The sequence below is a fragment of the Grus americana genome, chromosome 20 (genome assembly GCF_028858705.1).
Source record: "Grus americana isolate bGruAme1 chromosome 20, bGruAme1.mat, whole genome shotgun sequence".
In the NCBI taxonomy this organism is placed as follows: domain Eukaryota; kingdom Metazoa; phylum Chordata; class Aves; order Gruiformes; family Gruidae; genus Grus; species Grus americana.
This window is the reverse complement of record NC_072871.1, coordinates 9482463-9510281: the sequence shown is the minus strand read 5'-3', so window position 1 is coordinate 9510281 and position 27819 is coordinate 9482463. Positions and strand designations below refer to the sequence as shown.

Here is a 27819-nt window from a genome sequence, read left to right as displayed (position 1 = left end):
TTTCTGAGAAGAAAGCAGGATACGAATTTTTGTTTTCTGCTATGCAGATTTAACCCCTCGGAGCTGGGGAACCACAAAGCAAAGCCAGTGACAGGGAGTGGAAAAGGCAGGAGTCAGGACGGTGCGTAAGGGGTGGAACCCAGGCTAGATCTGCAGAAAAAAGTAGGTCCATGCAATTATGTTTATTTTAACTTAATCTAGTTACATCAACTCAGGCTTTTAGTGTAGTGCATCTACATGGTTTTAACTCTTCTTGTGATCAGTACAGGCTAATGGCCTAACCTGTAGGTTTACACATTAAGAGCGGAGTAAAATTGCAGAAGAGGCAGGCACACTTCTACCTCAGAGGAGTTAACTGAGGCCAAGCCAGGTTGTGGGGAGCTGTGTGGTGACCCCAAATGCCTACTGCAGAGGAAAACCCTCCCAGACCATGCCTCTGTAAAAATTCTGTACAACGCAACTATCAGTGCAAAATACAGCCATTTTTGCAATGAAGATGAGCTGGAGTTTAATTTGGTTAATAACTGAGGCAAGTTAATCCTGTTCAGGCGAGGATCAAACCAGTCTCAGTGCATCTGTGTCAGTGCTTTGCATCTGTCTAACCAGATTGATTTAAAATAACGTGGTTACAAAAGGAAATTGTTTCTCCTGTGCAGCTACTGAATTGGGGCTCAGAGCTGTCCCTGTTCCTGCCTCCATTCCCCTCCTGCAGTATGAAGCTTTTGGTCAAAGTCCCTTCTGGTTCCTTCATGCAGTAGATGAGGATGGAGATGTTCATGTATCAGACAGGGCTGCTCACCAGGCTCCCTCAGGAATCTCTTCACGTCTCATCCAGAAGGTGATAAAAAGTGTTTCTGGTCAGAAGGATTGACTGGGTCTAATTTCATCTCTCTGAGAGAAATAAGTAATCAAATGTTAGGAAAACAAATGTTGGTTGACCTCTCTGAAGCTTCTATGTTGGTAACGACAATTAGGGTTTTCTGAACTTGTTATCTTTCGCTATCACAGACTACCCTTTAAAAAGAGAGCCGAGACCAAATTTAGAGTTGAGCTTTCATCCCTCGAAGGGAAGATGGGTGTGAGAACCCGGCACCCCGTCTGCTCTCTAGGCTTGAGGGTAAATTGGAGCCGACGTGTGTCGCGGAGAACACGGGACTGTGCTTCTGCGTTTGCAGTAACGGCTCTGCAGCCCCTTCTCCTCCAGGCTGGCAGCCTGGCTCCACGTCCCCCTCCCCAGGGTCTGTGCAGAGGCGAGGGCTAGACGCGAGTAAAGGGACTGGACTTCAGCGGGGCAGGAGCAAGGTCACCCCTGCCAGGGCTCAGGCGGAGCGACGGGAGGCTGTAGGTCTGCAGCTCCCTGAGTGAACGGTCAGCTGCTCATCATCTTCTTTAATTAATCTGTTATTCAGCCAGGTTGAGAGACTTTGTACTTCTGAGGTCTGATTGAGATTTGCAAAGCTCGTTGCCACCATGGCTGGCTTTGTCCTGCAGGAACCAAAAGGCACACTCTGGACAAACACATTCGCATTTGTAAATGCATTCAGAGCCCAATACGCTTACCGTGGCTTTGATAAGAGCCTGTCCCTCCCTTCCCTGGAGAGTGCCATCCCGACTGCATTTTCAGATCACAAACCATGACTCTCATTTAAAGTAGAATAGCCTGAGTTTTCATCTTCGGGAAGCCACATCCTATCCTCAGTCCTGTGTAACCGTAACTAGCTCTTAACAGAGCCCGGCAGCTTTCACACATTCGCTGATGTAACAGCCTGTGTCCACAGCTGGGAAACTGAGGCACAAAAAGGCAGAGTGGCCGCACCAACCCTGTGTAAAAAAGACAAAGCCTTTTTTTTTTCAGGCTGTACTTGCTCTAGGTATCACTGTTATACTTTATCAGCTCTTGCTATACTGAGATTTATATAAAATCATTTCTATTCCATTGAAGTAATTTTCAGAGATGAATTTTTTAGGGTATTAGCATCGATTCCTGAGTGCACGTGCCCTCCTCCTCCCGCCAGCAGTCTATATCCGGGGAGAGCTGCATTCTCTGAGTTGGAGGAAAGCTCGCTTGCCCTAATTTATTGAAAAAAATTAATTTTCGGTTTAAAATGGGGCTGTCATTTATGAACCCCGTTCAATCTGTTCTTCACTCCTGAATCTTCACTCTGACCTTTTCCATATCTTAAATCCTCTGGGCTGTACACTGTGTTCATTAGTTAAACTTTCAGGAGGAGCAGCAGGTGTGGGTTGTGGATAAGGGCTGCATGCAGGCTTGGCTCTGTGCTTATCCATGTACCCCTAGCAGGCTGCGGCTGTAATTTAATTTAGGGCAGTGCCAGGATTTGGACTTTTCAAGAGTTTTTTCACAGTTTGTAAGTTTTAATAACAATTTTTACATCAGCTCTGGAAGTAGCTGCCCCTGGCATTGCATGAAGTATGCAGTAATGACACTTGCACTTTAAAAACCGAGCTGGAGAACTGATGCAGTGCACCCCAGTATTGCAAAGTTTAATTCCTGGTCAGGGAGTCCAGAGTCAGGGAGCCAGCCTGGCCGGGGGGAGGCGGGGGTCCCAGCCAGGTCGCTGGGGCTGACCCGGGCTCGGTGCAGAGCTGTACCACACACTGCTCGGGGAAGAACAAACAGGTCATCCCTGGAAATGGGTTATCAGCGTGAGTCGGAAAAGAGATTTGGAAAGGCCAGGAAAAAACAGTGAGGTGATCTTTAAAATATCTTTCCTTTTCCTACCTGTATATTGGGAGTAGATGGGGACTGCAGGCAGGATTTGCAAGTTTTCCGGTGCCGATGGCTTTTCCCGAGGTCCCGTTCTGTCAGGTATCACTGCACGGATTCTGCAGACAGACACGTCTTACTACTTGGGGATTTGGGGATGTTTTTAGTATGGATGTGGCTGTTTGTGGAGGTACTGTGGTTCCTGTGTCAGCATTACTGATTTCTGCTGGTAGCTGGCTGGGGAGAGCAGCCCAGAAGGGAAAGCCCCAGGCTGTCGGGAGAAGGGGGCTCGTAGCTACCTCCAGCATCGGTGCCTGTGAGACAAGCCCAGGGACAGCTAATGGGCTGGGAGCGTGCACCCACCCAGGCACCGGGGCTGCCATCAGCATTCCTTAGCGCTCTCTGATTTCCCTTTACCTTGTCAGCCTATGCTCGGATGCTGCGTACAAGAGTGCAGAAATATTCGGTGTCTTCCAAGGGCTTCTGTCTCCTTTAACATGCTGGAGGCAGAGGAGAGCAGGGGATGGTGTGTGCGCTCCCTGGGATGGATTGCCTACAGTTACAGCTCTGAAAGCCATATAAAAATCACCGACTTCATTGGTGTGATTCTCTCATTCCATCTGAAAAGAAGGTTCCCATGAGACGGACGTGCTTTATATCCCTAAAAGACACTGAAATCTCTCTGGCTAGAAGGCAGATAGCAATTGGAAGAAATTAGCTTTATATCCTGGTGCCATCTCTGGATAAAATACACACAATCAAAACAAACTTTAAAATGCTTTGAGCTTTTCTTCTGCCTTTTTTTTAAGCAAGAGTTCAGCAGCAGCAAAAGAACGTTTTCCTAACTTTATTCTGGGCATAAACTTTTCATTGATTGGATGTTGGTTTTTAAGAACATCATTTAGTTTAAGAAGATCGTTCAGTCTCTGAAGTCAGCTATTACCTATTAAACTGAAGCTCTTCTATATGCCAATATTGTTAGACAGAAGGACAAATCAAAATAAAATGTAGTTTAGATGCTAAAACATGTATTTGTGTTTGTCAGGCTCAAAGCCATACGCCATTGGTACCCCTGTGTAGTTTAGATTTGAAATTCAAAACTTGACTCCTGCAAATGCTTCTTGGCTCAAATCGTCGTTGAATGTTAAGTAGTGTCTCTGAAGCGAGACTAATAGCACAAAATGATATTGAATGTTTGCAGGAATGGGACCTCACAAAAAGGTTTATAAAAATCTGCTGCTAATAACAGTGTTATGTTTTAAATAAAACCTCCAGAAAAGATGAGTGGCATCTCAGTAAAGACAGGTTTCCTGTTGATGGGGATTACATTCCTAGAGGAAAGTCTAATGCTCGTTCAGGAGAGCAGAAAAGTGAAGCTAATTACAAGCAGAAAGAGAAATTGGCCGGTCCGGATCTACTGTCTAGCCGCTCTGAAATATGGAGTAAAAGGCAGCATTAGTCAGAGGTTAAAAATTCCTTTAGTGTAAATACTATTTGATAGGGTGCCTGATTTTTCAGAAGTGCTAGATGTCAATTCTGCTACATTGCCGCAGCCCGGCTTTTGTGAACATGGAGCACATTTTAATAAAGCAGGTGAAGAAATCTCTTCATAATCTCTTAGTTTAATCTCGCCATTGTTCCTGTAGTCTGCAAGGCCTGGGTAATTTTTGTGCCCTTCAGCCTCAGATTACCTTTTTGCTGAAACTGAACTGAAGGACGAAGTACCCAAACACAAATGCAGTCAGGGTTACGGGCTGTTCAGCTGGACTTCTTGAGCGCTCGGAGGCTGCTGTATGAATATGCGGTTTGATGGAGGAACACTGCGAGTCCTGGGCATCGATTTAATGGTATCTGCAGGGAAATCTGTACGGTGCTTGACAGTGCCATGGGCTGTAGTATATCCGTTGAAGAGTTTTTCAGAAGACCCCCACAATAATGACTGTGCCCACCCCAACGCTTGAGCAGCAACCCAGTAACAGCCAGCCAGTTGTGCAATTACAACTGTCTTTTAATTTTAATTTATGCTGAAATATGGGATTGTTCGAACTTTCTAAAATAAGTGCTCTTTAGGACACCAACAGGCATTTGATTTTAACTGTAAATTTGGAATAAATCTGGGTAATCACAGTGCCTTTTTCCACTTCTAACTCTTCAAGGTTATTGGGGAATTTGGTATTTCCCAGTGATAGACAGCATGGTTGTAAAGCACTGGCTTCACAGTCCATAAAAAGTGAGAGATACCTGGGTTTAATAGCTCAAAAAGATAAACAGAGCAGGAGTTTGGAAAGGTTGCTGGAGCCAAAGCCGTGTCTGACCATCCTGTCCAGCCAAGGGAACAGAATAAGCCAGGCCTGGCCGGGACCAAAGGAGAAAAAGCGACCCAAGAAAAGAGGACTACAAATACTACAAATAATAATCACCAAGCCTAACTGTGAATGGAAAACTTACTCTAATAACCCACTGAAGGTACTGATTTACTTGCCCTCTGACGAAGCACAGTGGCTTTCCTTTTGCAAACGCTGTTTCTGAAGCAGTGAGTTGGGTGGGTGGGTGCTGGGATCCCGTAAGGAACAGGAGGCGCAGATGTGCAGAAGGAGCAGAGGTCAGGCACGGTGCCCCGGGGAGCACGCCGGCGCTGGCAATGATAGTAATAGCTCTGACCGTGTTGTACACCTGCGTATCACCCTCCGAACGGAGCTGCCTCTGGGGAGAACAACAGTCTGCAGGGAAACACCACCTGGTGCAGATGAGGAGTCAGGTACAAGCTTGGTTTAAGGAAGCTAGGATAAACCCTGGCTTGAAATAAAACTAAGTGAGGCTTAAATGTACAGACTTCTTTTCTGGTAGTCGTAATGCTCACTGCAGCAGTGTTTAAGCATTGAGTTAACGGAGTGCAGTTTCTCCACTGCCTGGCACTCCCTGGGGAGGGGGAAGGAGCGGTCCCCAAGGCCCTGGTCTGCAAAGTTTTGGCATCTGTATCTGCTGAGCTTCACAGGGACATTCAGTCCATGGGGAAGGTGGGGGTGGAATGAACGACCTGTGCATTACAGACCTGTAGCCCCAAGAAATTTGTGTGTTTTAGACACCAACCCAAGTACAGCGTGATGGATGGGGCAGCCCTCTGGGACGGGGGCACGGCAGCGGGTTACCTGCGGGAAACACATTTGTCATTCGCAGAGGTGAGAGTGTGAGCAGTGAATGTGCAGCAGGACAGGACCACAGAGCACCTGGGGGCTCCACGTTCACACATCACTTTATCTCCCAACGCCTGGCTCACGTGCCAGCCCTGCACAGATCTACCAGCTGGAATTTGAGGTTTGGGACAGGGGAAATTCAGCTGGGCAGTTCCCAGCAGACAGAGCCCTTTCGCTGGGTCTTGCTGGTCTTCCTTGTCTGGTGGCAGCAGTGGAGCTGTGCTGGGTCCCTACGTCAGCTGGAGCTGCCGCAGTTCCCACCACATCTGGCTTCCTGCTGGAACGCAGGCCAAAAGCACATGCTTGTTGGGTTCAGTACTTCCTTCCAGATTGTCCTAATAATGTGTCTGAACGTGCAACAGAAAATGTTCCAGTGCTGGGCTGCAGAGAGAACCGGGATTCTCTCTTCTCCCACTGCCTTCGGTCTGCTCCGCTCTCCACCCACTGCAAGTGGGAGGGCTCATGGCAAAGTTCAGGTCCTGCATTTTCGTGCCTTGCCAGAAAGATAAAAGGGTTGGTAAAACTGTAACTTGACCTTAGCGTTTCGCTGCAGCGAGGGAGATAAGGTGCTAAAGGAAATACGGAGAGCAAAGTGCTGATGGCCGTGGGAAAGGGGACCCCACAAGGCAAGGGCTCCCCGTTGAGAACCCAAGTGCGCTACTTGGGAGCTGCTGGCGATCGCGGCTCACAGGCGGGAATGGCTGTGGATTGTTGACCGGGATTTCAGTCTGGCGTGCACCGTATTTTTGCTCTGCGGCACAAAGGACCCCTGTGCTGCTGCTGCCGCAGATTTGAGAACGAAAAGATTGACTGAAGCTGTCTGTTATTATTTTTGGCTACTCCAGCAATGTATCAAAAACCTGACGCTCGGTTGATGCTGGTGCCCTACTTTATAGAAGCCCTGAAAAGCAGATCGAGGACAGCGAGCTTGTCTCTCTGCATGGCATCTGCCAGCAAAGGGTGAGAAAACTTCAAACCGCTGGCGGGGGAAATCGGGGGGGAGGCAAAAAGGAGGCAAAATGTGCTGAATCCAGAGCACTGTTTGCAGACTGCAAGGGGAAGGGGTCTGCCTGTGCTCCGCTAAGGAGGCAAGGCGGGAAATGCGCTGACTGGGGCGTTCTGCTGCCAGCATGGCTGGTGAGCTGGTGCCGTTGTCCCCGGCGCGTGGTGGGGACCAGTTTACCCTGGAAGGAAGAAAAGGACCCCACTGGCCTTAGGTGACAGACTTTGCTCCTTTTTATTCAAGCCCAGCAATAATGCTTCCACTCCTTCACATTTTCTGGATCCTTTGGAGGTGAGAGAAGGTCATGCCCACCTCTCTGGCTGAGGAGGAGAGGCACGTAAGTGAGGATGTGCAGGGAGTTAGTGTTGGAACTGGGCAGAGAACCTACGAATTTTGAATCATCTGTCAGCACCGTGCACGGTGGTGCTGGCTGGAGGGACAGTCCGTTTGGGAATCCGGCTTGCAAGTCACTGGAGGAGGCGAGACTCGTGCCTGCTGCCTCGGGCGGGACCTGCCCTCTCCCACTCTGAGACCTGCTTCCTTCCCCTCTGGTGTGGAGAAACCCTGAGTTTTCTTTTTCATCAGGGATATTTACCTTTGCTCTCATTTTCCCCTCCAATGCTGACCAGAGGTTGCAGCCCAGGTACCTGCTTTCTCCCCTGATCCGGAGCAGCCTTGCACGAGCTGGAGGATTTATGATTTGCTGCAGACATGGACGGTAGCCTTTGAAAAGTGGAAAAGGAAGCAGCCATAAATAACAGGCAGGGGACAGTGCCATGTGGTGGTTTTTCATTTACTAGATAGTCTTACTTTGTTCTTGATGAGTAATGGAGGCATTTGAATACGCCACGATGACAGCAGCAGTCTGGCTCTGGGAACGTGTCGGCGTGGGCTGGGTGAGGATGGTGGCAATGAGGACAGTTGGACCATGCTGTGTAGCCTTCCCCTCTGTTCTCCGCTGTCTCGCGTCTTCTCGCACTTACCTGCTGCTCCGGGCACCGTGTTTCGTGAGTCTGCACTTCAGCACCCCCGAGCTGCGCCGGGAGCGCCGGGCAGCCGGGCCGTGAGCGCGGTGCTCACCTCAGCCCCGGCTGGCGTCCGGCTCTCATGCGGGATCGCTCTGGGCGTGCGGGGCGCCGGGGTACGGATCATGGCTCACGCAGGTGCGGCTGGCTGCTGCTGCAGACGCTACTCCTTACTGTGGATTGCGCTGTTGCAAAGGTCAGTGACTCGGCTTTCCGAAATGGGAAAGGAATGTGCGTGTGCATCCCAGGGCAAGGACAGCCGAGCGGGCGGCCTGGCGGCGGGCGGGCTGCGGCCGCCTTTCTCCCCTCCCCGGTAGTGTCAACCTGCAGGACAGCCTCCGAGCCGCGCAGGAGGGAAGTGGTCAGGGAAGAAGTGCCCTAGTGCAGTTTTTGCAAAAATAAAAAGCTCCCGGAGAATCGGGTTTTCCCGAGGTTTATCACAACAGAATGAAAGCGGCGACCGGACGCGGGACAGGCCGCCTTTGGCGAGGGGTGAGCGGCTCGGCGACCGCGGGGCATCGGGGCGGGCTGCGGGCGCCCCAGCGGGGGTGCGCGGAGGGGCGGGCGGCGGCGGTGGCAGCTCCGCCGGGCAGCAGCGAACGCCGCTGGGCTGCGGCGGCAGGAGGGCAAGCGGGGGGGGGGGGGGGTGTGTCCCCGCCGGCGCTTTGCGAAGCGCCATCTCCTCCCGCACCCCCCCGGAGCCGAGTCCGGGTTTCGCGCGGCTCCTCCAGGGCCGCTCCCGGGGCTGCGGCCGGCGAGCGGGGAGCGGGGGCGGCGGGCCCGGGGCGCTCTGCCCAGCTACAGCGCAGCCAATCCGGCGGCCCCGGCAGCGGCGCGGCGCGGCTGCCCGAGCGGGGCGGGGCGGCGGCGGGGCCGGCCCGGGGCGGCGGGGGCCGGGGGTGGTGGCGGCCCGCCCGCGGCCGGCGGGAGCGCGGCATGGCCGAGCCGGAGCGGGGCGGCGGCGCGGCGGCGCGGCGGGAGCCGGGCCTTGCGGGTGAGTGCGTGTGTACATGTGTACGTCTGTGTGTGCGTGTGTACATGTGTGCGTGTGTGTGTGTTTGTGCGCGCGCGTGTGTACATGCGTGTGCGTGGGCCGGCGGAGGTCCGCGCCCCGCGTGGCGCAGCGCCGGGCACGGCCGGGGTTCCAGCGCGTCCTAAGCAAACTCCGCGCCCGGGCTGCAGCGCTCGCCCAGGGCTGCGGGCGGCCGCGATCGGGGACCGGCCCCGCACATCGCCCGGCGGCGAAGCGGCGCTGCCTCGGCGGGGCCGGGCGCGGGCGGGGCCGGTTGTCACAGCGGCTGCCGGCAGCTCCCCGCGCCCCCGGCGGGCTGGGGCTGGGGCTGGGTTTGGGGCTGGGGCTGGGGCTGGGGCTGGGCAGGGGGCGCGGGGCACCCGGAGCGGGCCGGGGTGCACCGGAGGCCACTGCGGCTGTTGGGCACCCGCCGCTGGGTGATTCCAGGCTGCCGCTCGCTCAGCCCGGTCCTCGGCAGGGATTGTTTATTTTTAGCAGCGCTCCGTCCATGATTCTGTGTGTTAAGAATTTGTTTTCATCATTATTTATTAAAGCATCGTCGCTGCCTCAGGCAGCCGCTCATGGCCGGGCTCAGGAACGAGGGCCGTGGCGTGGGAGATGGGGCTTGCGACTTCAGTTTCCTTTTGTGGTTAATCCAGGAGGAGAGATGCTTTTTCTTTCTTGGCCAGATTCTGCCTCCAGACTTACGTTAAGCAAAATTTCAGTGATAAAACCCAAAACCTTTATCCCCACCCTCCTCCCACCGTGGAAACTTGTGAGTCTCAGATACAGCTGGGCAGCACCCCGTGTTTCGGTGGCTCCTGCCCGTGGGTGGTGGGGCAGGCAGCTGGGAGGTCTGGGAGGTCAGCGCTCACAGCAGCCGTATGCCCTGGTTTTGCCTGTGCCCCCTGGCAAGTTCCCCGAGTGGTTTTTGGGGCCCTACAGTCCCTACTTGCTCCAGAGACTGGTGCTGTGGGAACGACTGGTTTTCAGGGCTGTGCTGTGATTTGAGCTCCAGATTGGAGTGGTGGATCTGTTACTGCTGTTTGCATCCCATGATCACAGATACAGCACTATTTGTGCTGGCTTAGGCTGATGTGATAAGAAAAGGTGAATTTTTATATAAAACGTCAATTTCTGTTAAAAGCGAGATGGTGGTGCCATTCTGCTCTCGGGAAAGAGAGAGAAGTTACTTCCTTAGCTTCTTAACAACATTTTTGATTATTGAAACTCAAGTATATTTCTGATCACCTTTTGCTTCTTGCTCTTGATGCGTTTTGCTTGCTTTTGCAGTTTCTCTCATCTTGCACGTTACAAATGCAGTCGGCGTCCTTGCTGGTTATACCGTGCTGGACTTTCAGGTTGTCACTGACAAACTTTGCAGTGGCATGTTGTTGAACAAACAAATACCCATGCTCAGGGGAATGTCACGAGTTGAAATCATCCTTCAGGTTTGCTCTGGCAAAAACAACATTTGGAATCTGGTATGAGCTGACAGAGTCCTTTTGAATGTAATTAATTCTGCTGCCAGTTAAAACCGAGAACAGTCTAAAAACAAGGGCAGGCATTAATAAGTTTAATTACATGTCCTTTGTGCTGCTCAGCGAAGGTGTTGCGTTAGTGAGGGTAACATGTGACACCAGCTTTCCATCCTGAGTGCGCTGAGAGGTGTTTCCCAGCACCCTGCTGTCCAGAGAGCCCCCAAAACTGCAGAGCATCCCCCTCCGCTTCAGCCCACTGCGGCACTGTCAGGGCAGAGATCAGCAGCTGGCGATCAGAAAACTGCAGGAGAAGGTTCATGGTAGCGGAACGTGGAGAAGGATATGCTGCATGCTGGGACTTCATCCACACATCCTGTCCTACAGGAAAGAAAACATTCTGTCATCCTCTGGAAGCGTGCAAGTTCTCTTCTGCTGCTGTTCTTGGTTATTCCCATAACATCACTTTCATATTTATTTGTTAAATTGAAGCAGGATGAGACACTGGGGAGGAATGGATGAGAACTCCCAGCAGCGGTCAGGAGGTTGGCGGGAAGTCAGCGCCAGGCAGGGGGGTCACACAGGCACTGCGCATGAGGCAAGGAGAGGGCTTGGGGGAGAGCTGCTGTGTAGGAGAGCCTGGTTTGCATCTGCTGCGGGAAGAAACGCAGCCATCGGACCAGTCTGGGCTCCGCAGAGAGCATAGTCCCGGTTCGTAACCAGGCTCAGCGCGGGTCCAAGCCTCAGGTGGGACAGCCTGGCACAGCAGAGCTGCCGGCGCCCGACGGTGCTGCCCTGGTGAAGCTGGCAGAGGACGGCGTGTGATTTACTCCCATCTGCGACTGCTAAAATCCTTCTCCCATCTGATGTTGCAAATCAATTTGGTGGAGTTGTCCACTTTGTTCTCAGTCATAACAAAACCTAATCCCCAGGCTGGAGACAGATTTAAATTCTGTCTATGCTGCACGTGGATCTCACAGTCTGTTCCGCTGCGTTTGTGCACATAGGACCCCCTGCAGCGGACGTGTGCTGGTAAGAGGGTAAGGACTGCCCTAAAGACCCTCTTCCCAGTTGGTCAGAGAAAAGAACCATCAGCCCTTGAAAAGCTGCATGCAGGGAATGTTTCCTGACCAGGAGACGTGTCACAGAGTAAAACCTGTAATTTAGGAGATCAGATCCCTCTGACAGTGAGGAGGCGTTCACGTTGCAACGGCCGGCTCTGCAGCTGGTATTAATGGGACACCTTCAGCTTAGTGCCTGGGCTTCCTTCAGAATTCCCCAATCTGCTTGTGCTCTCAGAGTGAACAGTAGGAGATTTAAGGAAGGCTCTTTATGTTTTTTTCTTCATGTTTCAGTGTTACATTTTGTGTCTGCTCCATCCCTCTGCGGCTAACCAGGCAGGTTCCCTGTTTGTTTCTGTCTCAAAAAGATCAGGAAAATTTTCATCATAAAACCACAGAAGCGGCAGCTGGGTGGTTCCAGGCAGGTGAGGTTCTGAAATGAAAACCGACGGGGTTGCCCCTTTGAGGGCTTGTCTTCACAAGAATGCAATTCTGGACTAAGAGCGTATGAGTTTAACACACAAGACCTATTCCAGAATAATTCTGTGCAGGCAGCACCTAAATCTTTTCCTTCCTTGTAGCCTCGGCAGAGTATCTTTGTTCTTGAAAGAACATCGAGCCTGGACTCCCCGGCAGTTGTAGCTGCTGCTGGTGCGACGGATGGTTGCCGCCTCCATTGCTCAAAACCCAGCCATGAAGTTTGATCAGGAGAGAATGGATTGTCCCTCCATCCTTGTCTCTCTGTGTCCGCAAAGTCTTTGCTGCCGTCTACAAGGTCTTGGTTAGGTTAGGTGTGCTGTCACAGCCTGGTAGTACTTGATGTCCCTAATTCTGGCTGCCCGTGAAGGAAGCAGGCAGAGGGGGATCGCATCCCTTCACATGGTAATGTTTTATGACTTTTATTATTTAGAACAACAATCCTCTCTCATTGCTCTTGGGCAGTAAACCTCTTTCTTTAATAACCAGAGACTGGCTGCCTCTCCGTATGACTCTCCAGGTCAGTGCCGGTAGCAGTAATGTTATTTAGAACTAATGTGGTCTTTTATGAGATTTTTTCCCCCCTTCATTTCAGCTGAACTTTAGGCAAGTAGAAGGGGATTAAAATAAGGCCCATGGCAAAAGGAACTGAATGTGCTGCTCGGAAAGAGGGTTTCCTGCTGTGAGATGTCTCTGAGCAGCTGGCCGTTCCCACCATATTAAAACAAAGGTGTAGGAACTGAATTTGATCAGCTCACGTAAGCCGGGACGGGACCTGGAATACACAGTGAGTTATTACAGCAAGAGATTGGATGGCCCCACAGCAGCTTTTTGAAAAGTGATGGTAGAGAGATGAATTTGAACAAAGTACCTCTGTCATCTTGGAAGTGTATGTACATGGTCAGCAAATGATGTTCCAGGTGAGCTTGCCTGTTAGGACGTTAGATGGTTCTGGGATGGCCAGGGAAGAGCACGAGTTTGCAGGGACTCTGGTATCTCTGTCCCCAGGGACGGTGCTTACTGCCCATGCTGGGCGGCAGCAGGCAGAGCTCAGTGGTAAGCAGGCAGCGCTTGATATTTCTGCACTTCATCAGCAAGTGGATTTGTTGGGGGTTTTTTTTAGCACTTGCCAGCCCTCACCCAGTAAATTGTCCCTGGATGAAGCCCTCCAGGTCTTTTATGGCTCGATGCAGTACAAGACAGGCGTTACCGCTGCGAGGGCTTCACTGTAACACACACGCAGCGGGTTTACGTTCTCCCTGCCCAAACGGGGGGAAGGCCGAGTGGTCCTTTTGGTAAGAAGAGTGCCCTCACCCTCTGAGTCAGGGAGGCAGCTTATGGCCATAGCAGGAGCTTTTTCTTCATACAAAGGGAAGACCGTGGGAGCTGCGACAGGGACTTGCAAACATCTTCCCGTAAATGGACTCCTGCCGCAAATGTCGTGTTACTTACCGAAGGACATGAGAAATGCTCGCTCCTCTAGAGCAGGGCATTAAAATGAAAGGGCCGTGTGTCCTTTGAAGACGGGTGGTGTACAGCCCTTCTCACACTGCGTTTGCAGCCCTCCTCCGGACCACGCCGGGCTGCCGCGGGTTAAGCACCGAGCGTCAGGGCTGGCTCTGCGGGTGCTGGGGAGGGGATGGGGCCGGTGGCCCTGGGAGGAGGCTCTGCACAGGCAGCGCTCGTCCTGCCCTTCCGCTGAGAGTCTCTAATTAATGACATCTCCCACTTAGCTCTTGATACGCAGGCAGATGCTGGGCCTTTTAGGGCTGGTTTGAGACCTGCAGAGTTCCCTCCGTACAGAGCAGCATCTGGTGAAAAATGTTTCTGTTACTGACCTGGGTTGGATCTGATCGGCATTCAGGAGTAGAAGACGTCATGGGAGCGGGTCCTGCCGAGGCAAGAACCTGACAAATAACCTCCTGCCCAAGAAAAGTCCCGTTAATTTTAGGATTCCCAGAGGCATATGGCAGAGGATGGAGGGATATAAATACGCATTTGCTGAATCTGGTGAGAACACAGTATGTCCTGAGAAACTCCCCCTTGGTAATTCTTCGTATCGCACATCTGCACTCCCACCCGTGGCCTTGCAGCTGCAGTAGTTTTAAATGAAAAATAGACTTGTTTTGTTTAAATTTTAACAAAAATTCATAGGCCAGCATGAGGCAGTCCAGCTCAGTGATGTACATGTGTGCATTACAGTATGTAGTTCCTGAGTTGAGGGTTTAGATGGTCAATATTTGTATTTGTCCAGACAAGAGTGCAAGTCTCAGCTTGGTTACTTACCTTTTCTAATTTCAACTGTAAAATATGGAAATAAGATTTACCATAAATGCCTTGATTCTGGGCTTATCAGGGCTTGGTGAGCAGTCTGTATGGTCAGTTCTGGAGCTGCTGGATATTAGTTCTGCACTCAGCATCCTGAGGTAACTTGATCTGTCTGCCTGGATTAGAGTTAATTTACAGTATCATTCAGAGGAAAAGGATATGGACCCTTTTCTGTGAAAGTAGTGTAAAATTGCCACAAAGTACTGAGAAATGACTGTGCTCAGTTCCTAAAGATCAATTTATTCACCATAGAGATATGGGGTGAGTGGGCAGTTTAGAGAATCGCTAATGGGATAGAGAGCCTTTTGCTTCAAAGCCACCGCTTCTGATCCAGCACAGGGCTCTGCTAACCCAGGGCTTTTGACATTTGAGGGCTGGTGGTTGTCCCCTAAGAAAAAGATTGTGTCGTCTGTTTTTCTGCAGACGCTGTAACAGGTATCGCCACAGCTGGTCCTGGCTGCCGGCCGCAGCGGATGCAGGGAGCGCGCAGGGTCTGGAGGCTGTGCTGCCACGGAAGCCTCGGGCAGCATGTCCCCAGGCTGGTTATCCTGCCCGCTGCTGGCAGGGAGGGGTGGCCTGCAGCTTGCAGAGTCTCCGTTTAGCGTGCGGAGCTGGAGAGCCCAGCTGCAGGCTGATCCGCTGTCACCTGGGGGTTCACCGGTGGCATGAATCTGAATGGCAAATCTAGAGAAGCACCTCTTTATCTTCCGCTGCTGTTTATCTTGGACTCTCCTTTGGCTGTTTTCTAGATTCAGCTTGGCGTGTGATTCACTGGAAGCTTTGAATTTTGCATGCACTATTGACATTTCTCTGTGTTTTGGTCAGCTTTGTTCTAGAGAACAACAGAACTCAACGCACATAGGCAAAGCAATCTGAGGGTATACTGGGAGCATTGTTGTTTCGCTCAGACTGTGCTGAGAATATCTCAAACCCCCCTTATTTCTATCCTTGCGTGCCTTTGAAGAAGGCGTCGTGCTCTCTTTGTAGACAGAGGGGCGTGTGGTCTCTTTGGAAGACCCTAAAGTGCCTGCCAGAGGTTTTAAAGGTCAGAGTTACTGGGATCAGAGCTTTTGTAAGCTGGCTGGCGTAGGAACATTTTACATGGTGTGGGCTATAGAAAAGGCAGCTGCTCCCTTTGCTCTCAAGTTATTTTTTCCCTTACCACTTTATGGTTTTGCCATTTTCCCTGGGAGTACCTAGCTATCTTTCTTTTTTTTTTTTTTTTTCCCTTGAGCTCTCTGGTTTTGCTTTAAGAGTTACAGCACCATTGATTGTATTGGCTGTCTCAAAAATGGTGTGCTGCTTGCTGTCTGTGGGCTCCCTGCTGCTAAATGCTGCCAGTGGGACTCCAGAGCATTTAGATCAATCGATGGGACTATCATGGCCTTATTTTCCACACTGTCCCCATCCCGGGGATGCGTGTAACAATTGGAGAGAGCACACGAGCCCTTGGGTTATTGGTGACGGCGCGGATCCAGACACCGGCTGCGTTTGCGATGGGAGATGTGTGCGTTTTGGTGGGGAGAAGGGTACCTGCACTGGGAGGAGCAAACGCAGGCCTGGGGTTTGGGGAGGATCTGTCGTTAGTTCCTCCCCGTTTGCAGGTGACTTCCTTCTCTCAGTAGGGACTGGGTGCTGCCAAGCAGCCCGAGGTGAAGTAGGGTGCTAATGGGATCTCCCATGCGCGTGCAAACCCAGTCTTGTGCTGGCAGTCGAGGCTCAGCACCACCGGGACTCAGCACCACCGGGACTCGGCACCGGGTGCTGCAGACCCGGCTGCGGTACTGATGAGCGCAGTAGTTCGTGCTGGGGCCAGCCGGCCTCCCTGATCCGCTCGTGCTGCAGCGCACCCGGAAAGTCTCACGCAGCAGGTATGGTGGCTGTTTAAAGACACACTCAGCTGTGCAGAGACCTGCAGTGTGCAAACCTCTAATAATGTAGTCCTCACTGCATCGGAGTTTGGAAAAAATGTTTTTACTGAACGTACAGCTTGTAATAGAACCTGCTCACCGAATTATAAATGGGACAACGTAGCAGTCCCTGCTATTCTGGGCTCTCGGTTATCTCATGGCAAAAAAATTCCCAGGAATATTCTGCAGTTGCTGCTAACAGATGGACTAAATTCTCTGAGAAGGAAAGCATCCGCTGATACCATTGCATTTTTCCTCTAGATCCCATCTAATGCCGAGGCTGAAAGAATCGCGCTCCCACGAGTCTTTGCTCAGTCCCAGTAGTGCTGTTGAGGCTCTGGATCTCAGCATGGAGGAAGAAGTGGTCATCAAGCCGGTCCACAGTAGCATCCTGGGACAAGACTATTGCTTTGAGGTAAGTAGGGTGCCTTTCTGTCCATCCTGGGGCCGTTCCTGCCACGTGAGGGGGCTGACTGGGGAGCCAGGTTTGGGTTTGCGTCTTGGGCTCCCGCTGTTGTAAAACGTTTCTGCCCTGAATTGCTACACAGAGACTGTTTTATAGGCAGAAAATTGCTCCCATCTTTCCAAGGAGGATCATATCCACGAAATCAGAGCAATGGGCTCTTTTCCTCGTAACCGTTGTCTCAGCAGAGCTTGCTGCTGGCACGGGTGCTGAACTACTTCAGGCTGTGTATTAACAGAGCATAAATTTGTAGTTTATGTTCATACAGATATCAGAAAGTGCTAATACCTACTCAGTGTTCACAAAGACGTCATGCGTGGTCACAAAGATAGCCTACTGTTGTCAGTGGGGGTGTTGAGCACTTTGTCTGGAAAACTGAAGCTTCACTTGTTTGGGTAAATAGAAAAATCTGTGAGTATTTCAGATTTTTTTTTAACATCTGTTATGGCATGTGGTTAGGTCTGTACTAGCGGGAGGTGGTAGGACACGTACAAACCAGTCTGTAGTTGGATAATTCAGTGTACTATGTCTTGGGAATCATTTGTCCTGCATCAGGGATGGCAAAGTATTATTGCTTATGGCAGTGGCTGGATATAGAACTGGGAAATGGTTTCCTTACAGTAATAAGGTGGTCGATACTTGTGTTTCTGTGGAGAGAAGGTAACCTGCTTGTACTTGGACATAGAAGAGCAGATAGACTGTCTGTCCATGGTTGGATCGTACCGTAGGGTGTGATGGGATGGCAGCCTTTCTCGGATGGGCAGTGCTGGGGGAAGACAGCCTTGGCAGGGTGCAAGAGGAGTCAGACTGGAGAGATGAAGATTTTTTTTCTTTACTGAAATTGGCACACTTGGAAGGAAATGAGTTAAAAGATCCATTTAAGCAGGTAACACAAAAACAGTCTTACAAAAAATAGCCCCAAACATAAACTCTGAAGTGGGCTGAGGTATAAATTTTCCAGTGCTGTTCATTCTCTGTAGAATTGAGCAAGTGTGGCAGGTCAGGAGGAGAACAGTTTTGTAAATTATATGGCCTCTATTACATTCCACTCAAGAAAGATAAAATGAAGCTAGATGGAAAATAGATGTGACATCCATAATATAAGAGTTGTTTACCAATTCTGTTCAGCGCACAAGAGCAGAGGAAGGGATGTGAACAGTACTTGTAGAAAGTTGACTGAGAGGGAAATTACACAAGTCATGCACTTGTAAGGAGGAAGAAAATTTTATTTTTAAGTGAGTCGGATAAAGAGGAGTCATACAGAAAAAAAGAACATGTTAATTGCTGTTCTGCAAATCCTGCAGAGGAAAGGAAGAATGCCAGAAAACAAAAGGGACATTGATTTGTAACTGACGGTTACTCATCAGCAAGCTCCAGCGGGAAGGACTGAGGTGAGAGCTAAATGGCATATTGTGTTAATGTGTTGGGCTTGCATCTCCAGAGAGCCTCTTTCAAATTCGGGGTGAGGTCAGCACTGAAATGAGTTTGCAGATCTCCCGGCATCCCTGGTGGGTAGCGGGAAGTGACCACAATCTGCCATGCGCTTCGGGACCACTGGCAGAGGCAGAGGGTTGGCATTGCCTTTGGGCAGCGCAGGGCAGGGACGAGCCTGGGACGTGCCTTGGGCCCGGGCAGAGGAGCGGCGTGTGCTGGGACGGGCTGGACGGCGGGGGCTGCCCCCTCCGGACCCCGGCCTGTGTCGGCACGGGCAGCTTTATCACATGGCTCTCCATGTCAGGGAATAGCGAAAGTCAAGCAGCAAAACTGCACACGCGTCTTCTCCTCTTTGGGGCTCAAATGTTGCCTTCAGTTATCGTCATGTCCTGAGGGTCCCGTCTGTGGCCTGTGACCCTGAGTCCTTCAGCATTGCTTTATCTGAAAGTCCAGGCAAGACTTGGCAAAGATTGCTGCCGCCCGTCAGGGGCAGCTCAGCAAAGAGCAGTGAAACCTGTGGTGGTTCCTGTGGCCCGGAACTGGGAAAGCTCTGGTTGAAGTCTGCATGAGGCTGCAAGGAAACCCAAGGCTGATGGCCAAGAGCCGTGGCACTGCTGCGTGTGGGAACGCTGAAGAGTGAGAAGCTCGGCTGATGTCCTGGAAAAGGGGCCCTGACTAAGAAACGTCGAGTGAGAAGTTACTGCCAGAGGCACGGGGACGAGGGGAACCAGGACCTTTTCTGCACAGTGGATCGCAAAAGTGCTGCACTTGTCCCTGCACTTGGAGGTGATTGTGGATCCGTTCCCTAGGGAGATCTGTCAGGAACGGCCAAGTTTACTGTCTCAAATGGAGAAGCGAAGCGTTGCAGTTGCTGGACAGTGCCAGCCTTAAACAGCTCTTAACTACCTTCTGCTTGCGGTGGGGTGGTGGACAGTGCCTAGGAACGCTTCCATTACCAGCTGGCTGGCGTCTCTTCGTTCTCATTTGGTGCTCGGTTGGCCGGGCTGGCTCAGCGTGCTCTCTGGGGTCCCTCAGCAACAACAGCGTGCAGCAGCTTTTCCAGAAGCTGATTGCGGTCCAGGCTGCCCGGCATGGGCAGTGCGAGGAACGGCGTGCCACAGGTCCTCCTCCACCGAGTTGCAGCAGCGGCCTCGTGGCTCGAAGAACAAGACGGCAGGATTTGACATGGCTGCAGATGGAATCGCGCTGAAGAGGGCAGGTTCAGAGAGAGAACTGGCAGCGCACCCAAACGGAGACAAAAGCAAGAGGTGCCAAAGCCATCTGCAGTGGAAAAAAACCAAGTGGCTCGTTTGGAGGGAGCTGGCTGTGGGAAGGTACAGTGCAATTGTTTCTCTCCTTTGGCTCGACTGACCTGCATTAAGACATGCCGAAGCTGGCTGCTCAGCTCTGCCCCCCCTCAGTTGGGCTCTGCCGGGGGTAGGGACAGTCGGCAGTAATGCAGTGCTTTTTCAAATGCTGCATTTGGCTTTTTCTGCTTATTTAGTTCTATGAAACTTGCTTTTTTCTGACTTGCTGAGTACTTGGCAGTTGGTATTTACTTGTTTTCTTCATTGATTTTTTTTAAAAAAGTTACTCAGCATCATCTTTCCCCTTGTAAGACTTCCCAGTCAGCACAATCATCTAATGACACTGCACATGCTGCGGGTGCTAAATATACGGTGGGCATCTTAGTCCCGTAAAGGAGACTCGGAGTCCGGACTCCCAGAGCCTATTCCTGGCTCTGCTATTTGCGGGGTCCTCATGACTTGGGCCCGGCAGGGGAGCTGGGACCGAAGGGCTCTGTTGCTGTCTTGGCAGACCAAAGTCTTGTCCTGTGGCGCAGCTCATGTCTGGGCTGTTGCAGGACATAGCTGGGGGATGTGGAGCGGGAGAAAGACAAAGCTACTGCTGAACCGTACTTGCTGCACCGCAACTGAAACCGTGTCGCAGCATCCTGGCCTTGCCTGAGCAAGGGCGAATTTAGTGGCGCTAAGTTTGGCTTTGCTAAATTTAGTCCAGCTGAGGAAATGTTTGCCATTGCTGGCATGGCCCTTCGGGCGCCCTGTGCAGCCGTCGGGGGTCTGCGGGGCTGGCCCAGCCATCGCCGACGTGCCTTCTGCTCTTGGGGATGGTGGTGTTTGCCACCTTGAGCCCCAACTCCTCCTCGTAGAATCTTGTGAACACGTTGAGCGAAGCAGCTTTGGTAACGCAGTTACCGTCTTCTGTTGTTACAGCGGTGAGATTCCTCGAAGTGGGCTTTGAGGAACCCGTGCTGCACCTAAGATGTTCTTAAAATGACAAGATTTTATTTGACTTAAGAGATCCCCCATCCAAGGACTGTGGATAATGAATGTGAATAAGTAACATTTTAGAAATTAATGAGTTTTATTAATTGAGTTTACCCTGTACATTAATAGTATTCTAGCATATCCAAAATCTTGACAAGACCAGAATACTCTCTTTATCAAGATAATTAATATCTTGTGAAGATCATTAATGCCACATGATGTTTAGGTCAGAGGTCAAAGCTGGAATGTTATCGCAGAGCTGGGGAAAATTAACATTTTTGGTCACACATGGTAGATACGACCTTCAAGTCCCATCAGATCAATCAGTCTGACACATGAGGATTTTCCCCTTCTCTCTCTTAAGTATGACAGTCACAGGTTTTTAGGTTTTGAGTGATTACTTAATCGGTAATTGTTTTGGAATTGAATCATAAATTTTACCATGATAACTCAATGATAACATGTTGACTTAAGTGTGGCAAGAAAATATATTAGATATTCACCCTAACAGATAGCATTTAATTAACAGATTCAATAGAAGGACAGCTAAATTGCATGCTTATTTATTTGGATACAAATCCTCTAGGCAGCTGTGGGATCCATGTGTGTCATCAAGGAGAACTTGTCTTTAAGAGAGCGTCTTTCAACCGCAATCAAAGTCATAATTCTCTTTTATGGAAAAGCTTCCAGGTTCCCTACCAAATTCTGTATATCCGAGAGCATTGTTTTCAAATGCGTTTGTACGCCAAACTCCCAGCAAAGCAAAAGAGCCGAACAGAAAGCTAGGTGAGGAGTGGTCTTTGAGGAAATGGACTAAGGGGATAGTTTACTGAAAGGTGTATTTGACCTATTCCACTTCTATTAACTGATTTCTAAGCAATCAGTGGAGCCTGACTTCTGTGGACCTTAATCAGATTGTCAGTGGGAGGGTTTTTCCCACTGTGGGGTGCGGAAACCCGGCCGTAACACCGGCGGGGCAGCGTGGCTGTACAGTAGTGTCAGGACTTTGCTGTTTTGGACTTGGACATGGATGATTTTGAGTCTTTCGCAGCTGAATTAGATGGGCCAAATAAGACAGGGCTCAAGTTCTGAATTATTAGGTTCTTGCCTGAAGAATAGTTTTGAAGCCTTAGAAATTCACATCGATCGAGCAACGAGGGAGCTGTCTGGACCAGTGCTCGTTTGCTGTGCATCTTCTATGTTACTTCGCTGTAAGTTCCATTCTTAAAACTGTTGTTAAGTGGTACTTCTGGGACCTTCGTATTTGTAATTCAGCGCTAAGATGGTGCAGCACCGTGTCAACAGTAATGCACCCGTGCGTTGCTTCTCTTCCTGTGCTGTTACCTGTCAGTTGTATGGCTGTGCTCAGCTGAAATGCTGTTGCAGCAACTCTTCCTGAGAAGAGGATCGAGATGCAGAACTGCCAGACCCTCTGGCAGAGCAAGGTGGAGGGATCGCACGCTGTAGGCACAATCTTCAAGTGATACATCTCTTGTACCACCAGCAGTCCGTTTGTGAAGGTTCAGGGATGAAGGTTCACATGGGCATCTGGAGCAGCAAACAGGAGATGAAGCAGGCCAGATATGGGACGGGAAACTTCGAAGAAGCTGGAAATACACTGAAGCGTGAAAAGAATGCTGAAAAGACCGTGCTACTGGAGTCGTCTTTTCTTGGAAATAGAAGATAACTTGTGCTCAGAAGAATGTATAGTTTTACAGGACAGAGCATGAAAGTGTGTAAGGACAGGGAAGAGTGTCTGCCTGAAGGAGAGAGCTTCTGGGATGTCAGGAGTTGAAAGATTTCTTGCATTTGCTGTGTAAAGACAGGATAGGCCTCTTGTCATTTTGTCCTGGTTAGAAGATGTCTGTGTTCAAAGGAAGGGATGTGTTCAACTCATCGTTGAGGTTAGCTAATGACAAATCTCAGCAAGTGCCAGCTCTGCTGTAAGAACAGGTTAGGCTTCTGAGAGATACATGAAATTAGAGGAGATTGTGTCTCCCAGAAGCAGATAACCCAGCGAGTGTAAACACAAACGCTGTGAGATGATAAAGTACTCACAAATAATTCTGCAGCTTGAGACTGGCAGAAATGAAACTTGGAGGGAAGTTATTTAAAGTACTCGCCGGGTCCGTTTGGCCTGCGGGCAGAGCTGTACCTAAGGAATAGTACTGCACATCACCAAACGCGAGGGGGGGCAGAGCGGCTGGCGGAGGGCTTTGTGGGCAGCGCGGAGTTGGTCTATCAGCTTGGCTGGAGGAGATAACGGGTTGGGGGGTACGTGTATGTGAGAAGATGCAGAGAACTATTTGCCTTTTAGACCTTGGCCCAGTAATTGATGCCAAGGAAGCTTGGTGTGGTAGATAGGAGGAAATGTTTGGTGCCTGTCATCCTGGGCTGCTGGGCAGCAGTCGCTTTGGTGGGCTCTCAACAGGGTTGAGTTTCCATGTTGTAGCAGGGGTGTGATAAGGAATAAGGGGCATTTGCACGACTGGAAGTGTCACTGCTGTGAGTGTGCTTCTTCAAAACCTGGCTATGAAGTCCCAATGGCCAGAGAAGGTCACACAAATACTTCAGAAAGATCCCTTGGAGTGATATGGAAGCGTGAGAGGTGAGAGGAGGGCTCAGCACCTCTTCACTGGCCACCTCCAGGTCCGGGAGCCCCAGGTGCTGTGAGCACCGGAGTGCCTCCAGCCAGGCTGCAGGGTCCTGCTCTTACCACTGCCAGGACTGTGGGCCCAGGTTCTTCACAGCGTGGTCTTCAGAAGGAACAGGACATGAAGGGAGAAGGTATGAAGCCGGCCTTTCCGGGCGTGATGTTCTGCTGAAAACAAGGACTGGGTCGTTACTGTCACAGGCTTTGGGTTGAGTCTGGAGGAATGCCAAGTGGTTGCAAGTTATCTTTAGTTCATCTAAGGATTTGCACTCCCTCAGTTGTGGGACTTGGTGGTTTAAAGTGTCGCATGCATGGGCCCCATTATTTAGTGTTTTCTGGTGTGCAAGAGGAAAAGTAATTGGAATTTGCTTCCATGATTATTTCTGTGACATACAGAGTTGCCCTGTTTTTCTGCTAGCCTTAGGGGCTGTTGCTTCATGCTTGGGTAAAGCTGTTTACTTAAAAAAAAGAAAAAAATCCACTAGCATCTTTCCTAAGTCCCCCTCTCCCCCCAAATCACAGTCTGCAGTGTGCTGGTCAAGACATAATCCTGTTCCTTTCCCTGTAGGTGACGACTTCATCAGGAAGTAAGTGCTTCTCGTGTCGTTCTGCAGCAGAGCGAGATAAATGGATGGAAAACCTGAGGCGTGCCGTGCACCCAAATAAGGTAGTGGCTTTGAGGAATTGCCTCTGTTATAGTTCAGTTCCTCATTATTACATTTTATAGCCCAGTGCATAGTAGCAGCAGGGGACGTATTGTCATTTTAGTGAGTAAGTGTAACCGTGGGTCAGCCGTTTTCCATATTGCTTTCTTCCACAATTATATTTACAGGCAAGTGCCAATTATTTCTTCCCCTCTTTTCTCAGCACATGCTGCTTCAGCTGTTGCTAAGAATTGATCAGACCTGAAGAATCTTCAGTCTTGCTCTGTTACTGATGATACTTGCCACTTACGTAGGACTTTCCACCTCCCAGAAGCTCTGGGACAGATGGCAGATAGCTGCCAGCAAAGTCACAAGACTGAATAGTCGAAGGAGTTCCCATACCACCTTTCCTGACTCTGGTAGTACTTGCAGCATCTGCCTCAGTGACGGAGAAACTCAGCTGCCCATCGCAGCAAGTTCTCTGAGGTGGTAGTGGAACGTGGCTTTCCCTTCTCCAGTCAGTTGAGGTGGCAAAGTCATCCTCTCTGGGGCCTGCAGAAACGAATCCTTCTCTTCACTAGAACACAGGGACACCCAATACACGGTTTTATGGCCCACTAAGACTAAGTACATCCTAAAATAAAATCTACAGCTGCTTCTCCCTCCCTGTGCTGGAGTTAGCTAACAAAGACTGATCAGGACTAATCAGCTGCAGGATTTCACAACTGATGAGCTCAATCAACAAGTCTTTTCCCGCTGATCAGAGAAGACACAAATGATGGGATCCTGTGAATTCATTCCTGGCAGCAGAGCCACAGAGCTGTGCACAGAACAAGTTAGGTCCAGGCCTGGCGGGTTGCTAAAGGAGCCCTCTGTGTCAGAGTTCATTGTTCCCAGCGCAGTGCCAAATGTCAGTATAAAAGATTTCCTTCAATATCAGAACGGGAGCAGCAGAGGGGAAAGGTGGACTTCTGCCTTGAGCAGCGTGTTCCTGCACGTGGAGTTCAGTGACTCCGGTGCTTTCCGAGTGCGACAGCCTGGTCGTAACAATCTGAAAGAGCTGTGTAAGGTTTGCGTGGTCACACTTACCGTGAGAACAGTCCCGGGAATGTGAGCTGGGGCTGGCCACGTCGCTGTAGCTTTGAGATGTGGTGGTCAGTGGAAACTCATTTGGAAGTGTGCCCTCATCTCAAAACATGCCATTATCTGATGGCTAACTTTCCATCTTTGAGTTCATAGACAATAAACTCTCAATATCTGACTTGATCTTTCTGTCAGGAATTCAGTGTTCTTGTATAGTTCCTGTGTGTGCTTCCTGAACCTACAGTACCCCATTGTGGACTTCCAGCAGAAATGTTCCTGCCCAAACTCCGAGGCTGAGCAGAGTAAGCCGTGGTTGCTGGTTCAGCGAGGGGTTTCCAAACAAACCAGGTTACTGCAGAACCCCTAGCCGTGGTTCAGCTGCGAGTGCTTTATCTTTCAAGTCGCTGCTGCAGCAAATGCCCCTGGATGTTCTTGCAGGATGAGGTCAGCGCCACTGGGGAGCTCTTAAAGATCCACAGTATCCTTTGCTCCTTTATTGTTTAAAAGATACCCAAGCCAAATTCCTATTTCGGAATTGTAATGATTCTCCTGTGGAACTCACTCCGTCTCCCATAACTCCTCTCGATGTGCTCTGGACTTCTGCCCTAAAATATCATGAGGTTTTGTAAATGCTTCTTTCCCTGCCAGAGGTGCTTGCGTTGCAGCCGTGGATGAGGTGATCCCTGGGTGTGGGATCAGATCCCTTTATTGCTGCTCTGTTACAGTAAAGAAAATGTATTCCAGTGCTGCTGTAAAGCAGCTGTACTAAAAAAGAAGGTGGCTGGGAGATACCTGTAACGTAGCTTCTGTTTTGCAAAAGCCATTAGTGATCGGTGAGGGTCTTTCGGTTTCTTCTGAGGCCCTCTTGGCAGTGAATGGGAAACAGTACATTTATGATTTGTAGGGGTTTTATCCTCCTTGTTCCTTATGTTAATTGGCACCAACAGACATGGAGAGCACGGTGATATTTGGAAAATTAACATAAGTAGTGTTTTTATGCAAATTCCTGAGAGCCAGTATTTCCTTAAAATAAAATGTAATTAAGCCTCTGCTCATTTAGCACATCCGAAATAATTAACTCATATCTCCAGTTCTGTTGTGCTTGGCTTTGTGGGGTTTTTATTGACCTTTTTTTCTTTGCATCTTTTTTTTCAGGACAACAGCAGAAGGGTAGAGAATATGTTAAAGTTATGGATTATTGAAGCCAAGGACCTGCCAGCTAAGAAAAAGTACTTGTGTGAATTATGCCTGGATGATGTTCTTTATGCACGAACTACCTGTAAATTGAAAACTGATAATGTATTTTGGGGGGAGCACTTTGAATTTAATAACCTCCCATCGCTCAAAAACATAACGGTGCACTTATACAAAGAGACTGACAAGAAGAAAAAGAAGGACAAGACCAATTTCATTGGACAAGTGAACATCCCCGTCAGCTCTGTCACGGGCCGGCAGTTTGTAGAGAAATGGTACCCGGTGGTCAGCCCCAACCCCGGTAAGGGCAAGTCCCCGGGGCCCATGATCCGCATCAAGTCACGCTACCAGAGCATGAGCATTCTTCCCATGGAGATGTACAAAGAGTTTGCCGAGTACATCACTAACAATTACATGGTGCTGTGCTCGGTGCTGGAGCCCTCGCTGAGCGTGAAGAACAAAGAGGAGATGGCGTCTGCGCTGGTGCACATCCTGCAGAGTACAGGCAAGGCCAAGGTAAGACCGTTCGCCATCCGTACCATCCCACCAGAGACCGTCAGGAGCAGACTCCTGTGTTGGGTTGTTGGAAATCACCACATCGGTTGGGCTTCAGGCCTAGCCATCATTAATACACTCTGATTTCACTTTTAATTACAAACAAGTTGGTAGCGTATGCAGTGTGAATAGCCTAATTAGCGAAGAGGTCGATGGGACCACAAGATACCAACCGAGTCGTTTTTCTCTCCTCCTGGAGGCTCGGGGGCCAGGCTCTTACTTTATGAACAGGCAGAAATGTGAACGTAAGCACGAAGGCACTTTCCAGGGATGAGATGTGAGCAATGCCAGCTTAAGCTAAGCAGCCTGTGTGTGCTGGGTGTTCCTGTGGGAACCCGGCACGTTCCCCGCTCCCTCCCTGCCGCCGTGCTGCTGCGCTGAGCACCCGGCACCGCGGGAGCCGAACGGGAGTGAACAGCCTCTTGAGAATCTCAGAGCAAAGCCCGCCTGCGGGCACGCGTGTCTCTGAATCGGCTCTGTCTTTGGGGTCTGTCCTGATGCGTTCGGAAGGGAGGTGTGAGGGGGGCAGCAGTGCGGGAAAGCCCACGGGTCCTGGGGTGCTCCCAGGGCAGTGCTCGTTGGGGGGCTGATGCCAGCTGACTTGTGAATGGTGGAAGTTCAGGTTTTGTGGACCACTTTGTCTGAACATCCTTCATGGTTGGGAATCCCCCTCCAGGTCTGGGGAAGGAGCAGGCCAGGAGGAGGCAGAGAGCAGGATTTATTCCTGGTTGTGGTCTGTGACAGTACGGGCAGGGTGAGCAGAGCTGGAAACCCCCTTACTGGAGAGCACAGGCAAGCGCTGAGGTCCCTGGCACGTGGGGACCCATCTGCCACGGAGCATCCTTCATCCGCAGGTGGCATGGCACAGCCACGCAGGAGTTAAAGCATCAGTGTTTTTCTCTGTTAACGTCTCCCTGAATTCTGCATGGGGGAGCTGGGGAAGAGCAAGATTTCCGAAGCTTTTCCAGTGCTGAGGAGACGTGAGCTCCTCACCTTAGGGGCAGTCGCAAGGCTCTGCTTCCTCTGCAGCTGCCGCTGCTGCCTGGGACCGCGGCAGGGTTCGTGGATTAGATTTAGTTACCATCTGTCGAACAGAGAAGTGGCTTGGCCTCCTGATCTAGTTCAAGGCAGGCAAAGCTCGCTGAGAGGCTTGCGAAGCCGTGGGCCTGCTATTGCAGAGGCAGAGAAAATAGCTGTCAAAGCCTTCCTGATCCCAGGCAGCAGTGTCAGACCCCGGGAGCGCAGGGGAGGGTGGCAGTCCCAGTCCCCTTGCCCGCATTGCCCTCAGT

General features: G+C 50.6%; 1 protein-coding gene across 18 annotated transcripts in view; it reads left to right on the top strand.

Annotated features, from left to right (window-relative positions):
* Nucleotides 1-27819, top strand: part of DAB2IP (DAB2 interacting protein) — a 245549-nt gene that overhangs the window by 181336 nt on the left and 36394 nt on the right. For 14 of the 18 annotated variants that reach the window (XR_008579993.1, XM_054848432.1, XM_054848425.1 and 11 more), the window contains 3 exons: nt 16478-16631; nt 23623-23721; nt 25937-26491. Coding sequence is in view for 17 of the 18 variants with exons in the window: in XM_054848432.1 (XP_054704407.1) it covers nt 16478-16631; nt 23623-23721; nt 25937-26491 (808 nt within the window). In the remaining variant the exon portion in view is untranslated. Of the gene's footprint in view, nt 1-6455; nt 6883-8214; nt 8443-8814; nt 8945-16477; nt 16632-23622; nt 23722-25936; nt 26492-27819 lie in introns of those variants that run through there. The other 4 variants (XM_054848435.1, XM_054848436.1, XM_054848437.1 and 1 more) reach the window with 4 other exon arrangements.